Source organism: Bidens hawaiensis, unplaced genomic scaffold (genome assembly GCF_021521415.1).
Source record: "Bidens hawaiensis isolate Kalapana, Puna unplaced genomic scaffold, B.hawaiensis_p1.1 tig00054244_1, whole genome shotgun sequence".
Lineage (NCBI taxonomy): Eukaryota > Viridiplantae > Streptophyta > Magnoliopsida > Asterales > Asteraceae > Bidens > Bidens hawaiensis.
In genome coordinates, this window is record NW_027499789.1 from 73,780 (window position 1) to 82,704 (window position 8,925).

Genomic DNA, 8,925 nt, shown 5'->3' on the forward strand with positions numbered 1-8,925 from the left:
TATTATGCATCCATATAACCCTCTAGACACTATAACTACTATCCATGCATATCAATCACACCATACATACAAGATTAGGGTTTGTGTTTTAATTCAAATCAAGAACAACAATCAATCATGTATCAATATCAATCTAGTTTATCAATCATCATGAATTCAACAACCATCATGTTAACTCATACATACTTATCAAAATCGGCTGCCTAGGGTTCTTAATTAACCCATTAAACATCAAAATTAAACAACAAGAAGGTAAAGGATGATCAATTATACCTTCCTAGCACCTAGTTCTTGGATTAAACACTTGATTAGGGTTTGTATGTGTGTATGAAAGTGACGGCAGCCTTGGAGAGGGGAGGTGAGAGCTCCGATCGGGATTTGGAAGGAATAATAATAATAGGTTAGGGTTTAGTTTAGGATATATTTATAAGCAAACAAGTTACACTCTAGTCCTTCTACTTTCAAGTGTTGTTTTTCTAGAACATTCCATCATACTTGGACAATAAGTTAACATGACCATAGTATTATCACATAGCACATAATCCTAACACATAATAATCATATAATTATTGTTTTTACGTTTGTCGTTTATTTATCAATCGTTTGCGTCAACTCGTTTGCGTTTCGGTGCAAATCCCGAAAGACTACCCATGTAGTGAGTGTTAAGCGTCATTTAAACCCTAGTTTAAATGTAATGAAGTGTGCGTTATAGATTCAACGATCTTAAAGTTTGAATTGACGGAGTTGAGTTAACGAAGTTAACCTGGAATTGACGATTGTCACAGTGAGACCCATGACCCGCTTATTTTTTTACTATAAAATTGTTTCTTTATTATAAATAATATCTTTTTTATTAAAAAAATCGGATACTATTTTATTATATCCCTATCTTATAGGATTTTCATATAAAATATTTGACGAGATTAATTTTTAGTTTAATGAGATGCTAGAATTCGTTTAAGGGCTATATGGATTTAGTGTGACCCATACCCGTGAATTCGGATCAAATTCATGAGAAGTCTCCATTTACAAATAAAGCAATATGATGGCTTGAAAGAATATATACATGACAAGCTCGTTAGTCTCGTGAGCCGGCTTGAGCTTGATTTGTGAAGCTCGTGCCCATGCTCATATATTAAACGAGCTTACTTATAGGCTTAAGCTTGTGCTCATACTTGTTTAAGCTCAGTACGATCGAGCTTTTTCATGAGCCGATCTTAGGCTTAGCTTGTTTGCATTTAAACAAGTCTAAGCTTAAACAAGGTGGAGGTTGAAAAACTAAAGCAAACTATAAGGAGCGTAATTGTAACTTTTCACATCGCAGTTTTATATTGTTCAAAACCTAGGTTTTAGTTTTAGAGGCATCATCGCCGGTACATACACACTATAAATTATTAGGGTTTTGATAAACCCTAACGGCCTTCACCATTTCAGTTAGGTTCGTATCCTGTAATCCAATTATATCATTCACCTGTACTATTTGTATTATTATCAGTTCATTCATTGCTAATCAATTAGCTCTGTTTTCATTTGCTTTCGTGTTAATTCAACACAGATTTTCGTCAATTTATTATATAATCGGAATCCATGGGCACTAAGAAACGAAGCTCCGACAGTGTAGAACTGGATAATCACAAAACTGATACGGATGAATTGAGGAAAAAGGTTAAAAAGGGAAAGAAGAATGACGGAGAGGTTAATTTAAGCTCCGATAAGGTTTCAAAGAAGAAACCGGAAAAGGAGAAGAAGAAGAAGGACGATGGAGAGGTAGCAAACCCTGGGAGTAATGAAAAGAGTTCAAATGCGGATAAACCGATGGAACGGAAGAAGAAACGGAAAGCGATGGATAAGGAAAAGCACCGTGCCAGTTCGGGTGATGATGAAGTGAAGCCGAAGTTAGCGAATGTGGAAGTGAATGGAGATGAGAAGAGATTGAGTAACGGTTTGCCGGAGTTTCATATTGGAGTGTTTAAGGATTTAGGGGCGGCGGATGTGGCGGTTCGGGAGGCTGCGGCGGAGAGATTAGTGACGGAGTTGAAGGAGGTTCAGAAGGCGTATGATGTGTTGGAGGACAAGGAAGGTGTTGAAGGTGAGGTGAAGTTGGAAGCGGAGAAGAATGATGGATTGAATGAGTGTGCGCCGTCTGTTAGGTACGCGGTTCGGAGGCTTATTCGCGGTGTTTCGTCATCTAGAGAGGTATAATTTTTGTATATTATGTATTAATGTTTGTGAATGATGAAGATGTTAAAAAACAAAACCTTTTGCAGTGTGCAAGGCAAGGATTTGCATTGGGTTTGGATATGTTGGTTGGCGCGGTTCCGAATATTGCAGTTGACTCGGTGCTGAAACTGATTGTTGACTTAATGGAAGTGTCTTCTTCAATGAAGGGTCAGGTGTGATGTTAACCAGTAATAAGTAGCTTGTATGAATGTGTTTAACTTGTTGTTTGCCTAAGGATTTGTATCTTTATTTATTACAGGAAATTAAAGATTGTCTTTTAGGTCGTTTGTTTGCATACGGGTCACTTGCACAATCAGGAAGACTAGTTCAAGAAACTGCTTATGAATCTGGGCATGTAAAAGATTTCACAAGTGCTGTTATTTCGCTAGCTACTAAGAAACGGTACCTTCAGGAGCCTGCTGCTGTGATTATACATCAATTGTGTGAGAAGGTACTTCAAAATTTGATGGATGGAACTGCATTTTTATCTTTTAAAGCATATTATTTTGATAACTGATAATGTGGTAGACGGTAGTGCTGTAGAACTATTCATTGTGAGTTTGTGATAAATTGATAATGTCACTTCCATAAGAAGGTTTGCCACCGTTACCTGGGAGAAAAGATATATTTTTCATCAACGCCTTCAAATTGCCTAAATTGTTAGGACTGTAAGGAGCTTTGGCATTTAAATTTGTGGATTAAATGATAATAATAATTATTTTTTAAAAAACTGAAAGTGCTTATTTAACCCTTTGATCCTATTTTAAGTACTTTATTTTCTTCATTTAAAACTTGTCAGACTAGCTTAGAAAACGGAGTCTGAAAGCAAATCATTTATAGTTTTCTAATTCTGTTTTTCAGTTAAATATCTTTATAAAACTTTTGCTTCTTACTTTTGGTTGACAGTTATAATTTTGGTAGTACTGTAATGAACTAATTTTATTTGGATTGCAGTTGCCTGTTGAAGTTGTGTTGAAGCAAGTTCTAGAAGCTCCTGGTCTCCATGAATGGTTTGAAGGAGCTGTAGAAGCTGGAAATCCCGATGCATTACTCTTAGCTCTTAAGCTTAGAGAAAAAGTAGCTGCTGACAGTAAATTGTTCGGGAAGCTCTTACCCGAGACATACAGTTCCAACACATTATTTTCTGCTGACCATCTGTCCTCTCTTGCAAATTGCTTTAAGGTTATTATTATTATTATTATTAACATTGTTTTTTATTTGTTAGTATTATTAAGAGTTAATTACACAAATGGCCGTTTTGGTTTGGGCACTATGTGTGAGAAGCTGAGAAGTTGCATCTTTGGGTTTCATAGTTTAATTTTGTAACAAGTTTGGGTATTAGCGCTGACTTTTGTAAACTTTTTTGTTAAGTCTAGGTAAAATGACCAAGATACCCTTGACAGAAAGTTAACAGGTTTTGGGCTGGGTTTGGGATGGTATTTTATAATCGGGTATGAGGTTGGGATTACCTTAACTCGTCCAAAACTCCAAAACCCGACTCACTGCCGTTTCTAAGCAGCAGTTAGTTGTATAACCAAAACTTGTTAGAAAATTTAAACCACGAACCCTAAACATGCAACTTTTCACAATTATTACCCAAACCTGTTGCTTTCGCAAACCATAGAGGCCATATGTGTAATTAACTCTTGTTAATATTAATATTGTTAATTATTAATATGATATTATTTTTTACTTTTTTATTTATATATCTTTTTGTCATTCTTTTTGTAATATTTATTATAGTTATTGTGTTATTTATTTATGATTTAAAACGTCACTAGTTTAGGAGGTTGTATGCATTATTATTACTTTGAAGTTGTTTGACCCATTCTCTTTCATATTTGACCTGTATGACCTAGAACACAACTCAAGTTGACCCATTTATAAGAAACTGTTGATATTACCACCTTCAGGGTAGTCTTAATTTTGTAAGTTTTCTTTGTTTTTCAGGAGTCAACATTTTGTCAGCCTCGAGTACATGGTGTATGGCCAATTTTGGTGAACATCCTGTTACCCGAAGTTTCACCACAAGGTGCTGAGTCGGCAACAGGGTTAAACTCTGCAAAAAAGCACAAAAAGAATCGCAAGTCCAGTTCTCATGACGAAGATATTCAGAAAAACCTGCAAAATTTCTGGGAAATTGTTATTGAAAGTTCACTTCTTTTATCATCACATGATAGGAAACACTTGGCATTTGATATTATACTTCTTGTTCTACCAAAACTGCCTGTATCTTGCATTCCCATTGTTTTCTCTTTCAAGATTATTCAATGTCTAGTGGATATTCTCTCCACAAAAGATTCATGGCTGTACAAGTTTGCAGAACACTTTCTAAAAGAATTGTTGGAGTGGGTCTGCCATGATGACGGTAGACGTGTCGCGGTTACAATGGCTTTTCTGAAACACAGCAATGGGAAATTCGATAGCATCACACGAACTAAAGCCGTTAAAGAGTTGATGTCGGGTTTTGATACCAAATCGGGTTGCATGCTTTTTATTCAAAACCTAATCGAGATGTTTCTTGATGTAAATCCCGCTTCAGAAGAACCGTCAGATCAAAGTCAGACAACTGATGATAACTCAGAAATCGGGTCAATCGAAGAAAAGGGTTCGGTTGAGCCACGTGGCACTTCTGATTTTCTAAAAGTTTGGGTTGTGGACTCTATCTCGAGTGTTTTAAAACATTCAAAACTTGATAACGAAGAAAGGTTTTGTGTTCAAAAGGAAATCTTGAAGTTTTTGGCGGTTCAGGGTTTGTTTTCGTCTTCTCTCGGGACCGAAGTAACTTCATTTGACTTAGATGAGAAGTTTAGATGGCCGAAAGCAGTTACTTCAAGTTCGCTTCGCGGGATGTGTATTGAGCAACTGGAGTTATTGTTGGCAAATGCTCAAAAGGGAGAAGCGCCCCACGCGGTTGCAAGTGGGCATGAAGCTAATGATCTTGGTTCTTATTTTATGCGGTTTTTAAGTATTCTACGGAATATTCCTTCAGTTTCTTTGTTTAGGTCGTTGAGTGATGAAGATGAAAAGGCGTTTAAGAAGTTGCAAGCAATGGAAACTCGGCTTTCTAGAGAGGTAAAGTTTTGTTACTTTTATGTAGAAATGTTTTTATTTTGATAATTATTTATGTTCTACTACCCTCCTCAGACCCTACCTTAGCTTTGCTATTGGTGGGATATACTGAGTACAATGATATGATATATATGATATTGCATTTATTATGGTAAATTAGTAAGAGTTAAGTTGATCTTCGGTAGCTAATACTATGATTATCCAAAAGCTAGCTTAAAATGAATTGGCTCAAAAACATTTTAAAGTGGAAATGCGTGAATTATTTTAAATCATTTTAGTCCAAATAAAGAAGTAAATAATTGCTACTGAAATATTACAGTTGTTCCAAGTTTCAACTGTATTTCCCCTGTATTGGAAGCTATCTGTACGGCTCAGAAGCATCCTGAATGAATTCTGTAAAGCATAAAGCCTTCCTGATTCATCTTATTAGAAAATAATGATAATAAATAGTTGTCACTGAAATATTACCATTGTCCCAATCTACACCTTGGGGTGTGCATGGTTGGTTTTGGGCTCAAAGCTTCAAACCTAACCAAAAACCGAAATTCTAATTTTTTGAGTTTTTGGAAAATCGTTTGGTTTGAATTCGGTTTTGGTTTTGGTTTTGTCATTTGTGCAAATTGCATGTTTCAAACAAACCCTAATTGCATGTTTTTTGATGGCAGGAAAGGAACTGTGGGATGAGTGCGGATGCTAACAAATTGCATGCTTTGAGGTACTTGCTCATCCAACTGCTGCTACAACTCCTACTCAGGCCAGGGGAATTCTCAGAAGCTGTATCTGAAATAACCATATGCTGCAAGAAGTTCTTCCCGTCACCCGATCTGCTTGATTCAGATGATGAACCAGATGATGATAATGATGAAGCACCCGTATTAATGGATGTCTTTGTTGATACACTCATCTCTTTGCTTCCACAGTCTTCAGCCCCTATGCGGTCCTCCATCGAGCAGGTAGTTTTTAAAATCAAGCATCCCTAAATGTATGGGCGAGTGTCTGACGTGACACAAACCTAACATGAAATCTGCAGGTCTGGGTCGAACTTGTGAACCCGTTTAACTAAATGAGTCGTGCTTGGGTAAACTTGGCGAGCTCACAGGTTGATAAAAAACTTTTGGGTCAAATGGGTTGTGTTTTAAGTCAACCTGTGGGTTTGCGTGTCGTGTTTGGATGTACATGTTTGATGCAATTTTCAGGTCCTGTTCGTGTTGGCACTGCCAATTCGCGAACATGACCTGAATAATACCCCTACTTAAATGTCGCCAAATTTGTATCATTAATCGTTTATCGTCTTTTTTTGTAGGTTTTCAAATACTACTGTGCTGATGTGACAGAAAATGGTCTACAAAGGATGTTAAAGATTATAAAAAAAGACCTGAAACCAGCAAGACATCACGAGACCGACAGTGAAGATGAAGATGACGATGATGATGATCTTTTGGAAATTGAAGAAGCAGAGGAATCTGATGAAGCAGAAACTGGTGATAATAATAGTGATGGTGATCTTATAGAACAATCTGAAGATTCTGAAGGAGGAATCATAGGAAAAGAATCTCATGAAGATCCAGATTCTGATGAATCTGATGGTGGAATGGATGATGAAACCATGTTCAGAATGGATTCTTATCTTGCTCAAATCTTTAGAGAGAAACGAAACCAAGCTGGTGGTGAAACGGCTGATTCTCAGCTCATTCTTTTCAAGCTTCGTGTTCTTTCATTATTGGAAATATACCTTCATGAGAACCGAGGTGAGTTTTTATTGCTAAATATTTAATTTTATACCCATATCATATTTGTATAAGAAATGAAAACTTTGCTGTAATGCAGGTAAACCACAAGTGTTGAGAGTATACACAAATCTTGCACAGGCGTTTGTGAACCCGCGTACAACCGAAGGCAGTGAGCAGCTTGGTGATCGTATTTGTAAAATCATCGAGCACGAGATATTTAAAACAAAACACTACCCGAAAGGAGAATCGGTGCAATTATCGGTTCTCGAACCGATTTTGGAAAAGAGTTTAAAACTAGCAGCAAAACCTTTCAGGAAAAAGAAATCAGCAATCACTCCATCTAAGAAGAAACAGGCTGCTTCCTTCCAGCGATATCGTAAGATTGTTAATCTAGCCCAGAATTCAACTTATTGGATGCTAAAGATGATTGATTCTAGAAGCTTCCCTGAAGCTGAACTAGAAAGGGTGTTTGAGATATTGAAAACCGCAATAGTGCGATACTTTGATGATAAAAACTCTCAACAAAAACCTCAATTTTTGAAAGAAATATTTAGGAGGTGGTCGTGGGTTGGTCAGCATTTCTTCGGGTTTGTTGTTGATAAATGTGCTAGTGCCAAATCAAAGTTTAAGCAAGTTGAAGCACTCGAGTTAATATTGGAAATACTGAAACCATATGTTATGGTGAACGAGGACGGGAGTAATGAAGCAAAAGAGATGATTAGTGTTAATCTTTCTCGTCTCGGTAATTTGATTAAAGAGCTGGTGACAAATATGCCTGAAAAGCAAGCAAAACGGGCCGAAGTGAGAAAGTTTTTTGGTAAGATATTTTCTCATTTAACCACCTATAAACTATCCACTGAGTTTCTTGAATTATTGGAACCGGAAGTTCAATTGACGTGTGAAAATCAAATCGGTAAAGCTTTTGTTGATCTGAAAAGGCAACAGGAGTAGGGTTGGGTTTCTGATATGGTTTATGTTTAAAATTTCATGTTTTTCATGTATACAACTTTTTGGGGGTGATTCCCTTGAAGATGCAGCAGCAAGTCATGAAACTACAGCTTCAAGAAATTTTGTTGGGAAGGCTTCCATGGAATGATGATGTAGGTTTTCCTACGTTTTTGAATCACAAGAAACTTAGAATTAATGTTTGAACTGGGTTTTTAGTTTATTTATTTATTTATTTGTTTTTTTTTTTTTTTTATATATTCAAGGACATGTAGTTTTTGACATTTTGATCATTTGATGTAATATGAATGAGAGACTTAAAAAGCAGTCATCCTAAGATTTGTCAGTTGCTGTAATTTTTGCTGTGGATTGATGTGTATGTTTTGATGTTATCTTTATGAAGGCATATTAGGTAAGAGCTAGCCGGCTAGGTCTGTGCCGCCTTGGACCAAAACCAAAATTCGAACACACTGAATGGTGGAACCTGAGAACCAGGTTATTAATGTGTTTAGGTCAGTCTCGGGTTGGTCTGTGTCCTGGGTTAGGACTGAACGGGGGATGGCAAAGCCGAAATTGGTTTAGAATAGATTGTAGGTGATAATTGGTGTGATTACCGTATTCACACATACGTGTAAAGGTTCCTTTCTATTTTTATTTTGCTCTTTCGAGTCATAAACTAATCTACTAATGTTTAGACATTTAGTTTGTTTTATTGGTAATTAAGTTATATTAATATTTTAGGGTTTTAATCAAATACAAATGAAATTAGTATGTTAATTAACAAAATAAAGTAGAATAATATATACAAGTAAAATAATTATGTAATTACATTATACGGAACTTACATAATTACTCTATTACGTAATTACTTGTATATAGAGATAGCCAAAAAAACCGGTTGGGGAACCGGTTTACCGGTTTAAACCGGAAACCGGTTTTTACGAAAACCGGTTTTTTA

At 36.3% G+C, this 8,925-nt stretch overlaps 1 protein-coding gene across 1 annotated transcript; it reads left to right on the forward strand.

Moving 5' to 3' along the window:
- Positions 1-1,367: 1,367 nt before the first annotated feature.
- LOC143600532 (uncharacterized) lies at positions 1,368-8,339 on the forward strand. The gene is made up of 9 exons (XM_077078193.1): positions 1,368-1,438; positions 1,556-2,196; positions 2,268-2,393; positions 2,480-2,671; positions 3,175-3,402; positions 4,171-5,295; positions 5,958-6,245; positions 6,596-7,040; positions 7,120-8,339. Exons 2-9 carry the CDS (start codon positions 1,588-1,590, stop codon positions 7,971-7,973), a joined length of 3,867 nt encoding a protein of 1,288 aa, XP_076934308.1. The 5' UTR covers positions 1,368-1,438; positions 1,556-1,587; the 3' UTR covers positions 7,974-8,339.
- Positions 8,340-8,925: the final 586 nt, after the last annotated feature.

Bases quoted from the DNA above. Each gene is read 5' to 3' on its own strand.
- LOC143600532 (XM_077078193.1), top strand. From the start codon at position 1,588: ATGGGCACTAAGAAACGAAGCTCCGACAGTGTAGAACTGGATAATCAC. The intron at 2,394-2,479 runs GTGTGATGTTAA...TATTTATTACAG, and splicing joins CTTCTTCAATGAAGGGTCAG to GAAATTAAAGATTGTCTTTT. The intron at 3,403-4,170 runs GTTATTATTATT...TTTGTTTTTCAG, and splicing joins CTCTTGCAAATTGCTTTAAG to GAGTCAACATTTTGTCAGCC.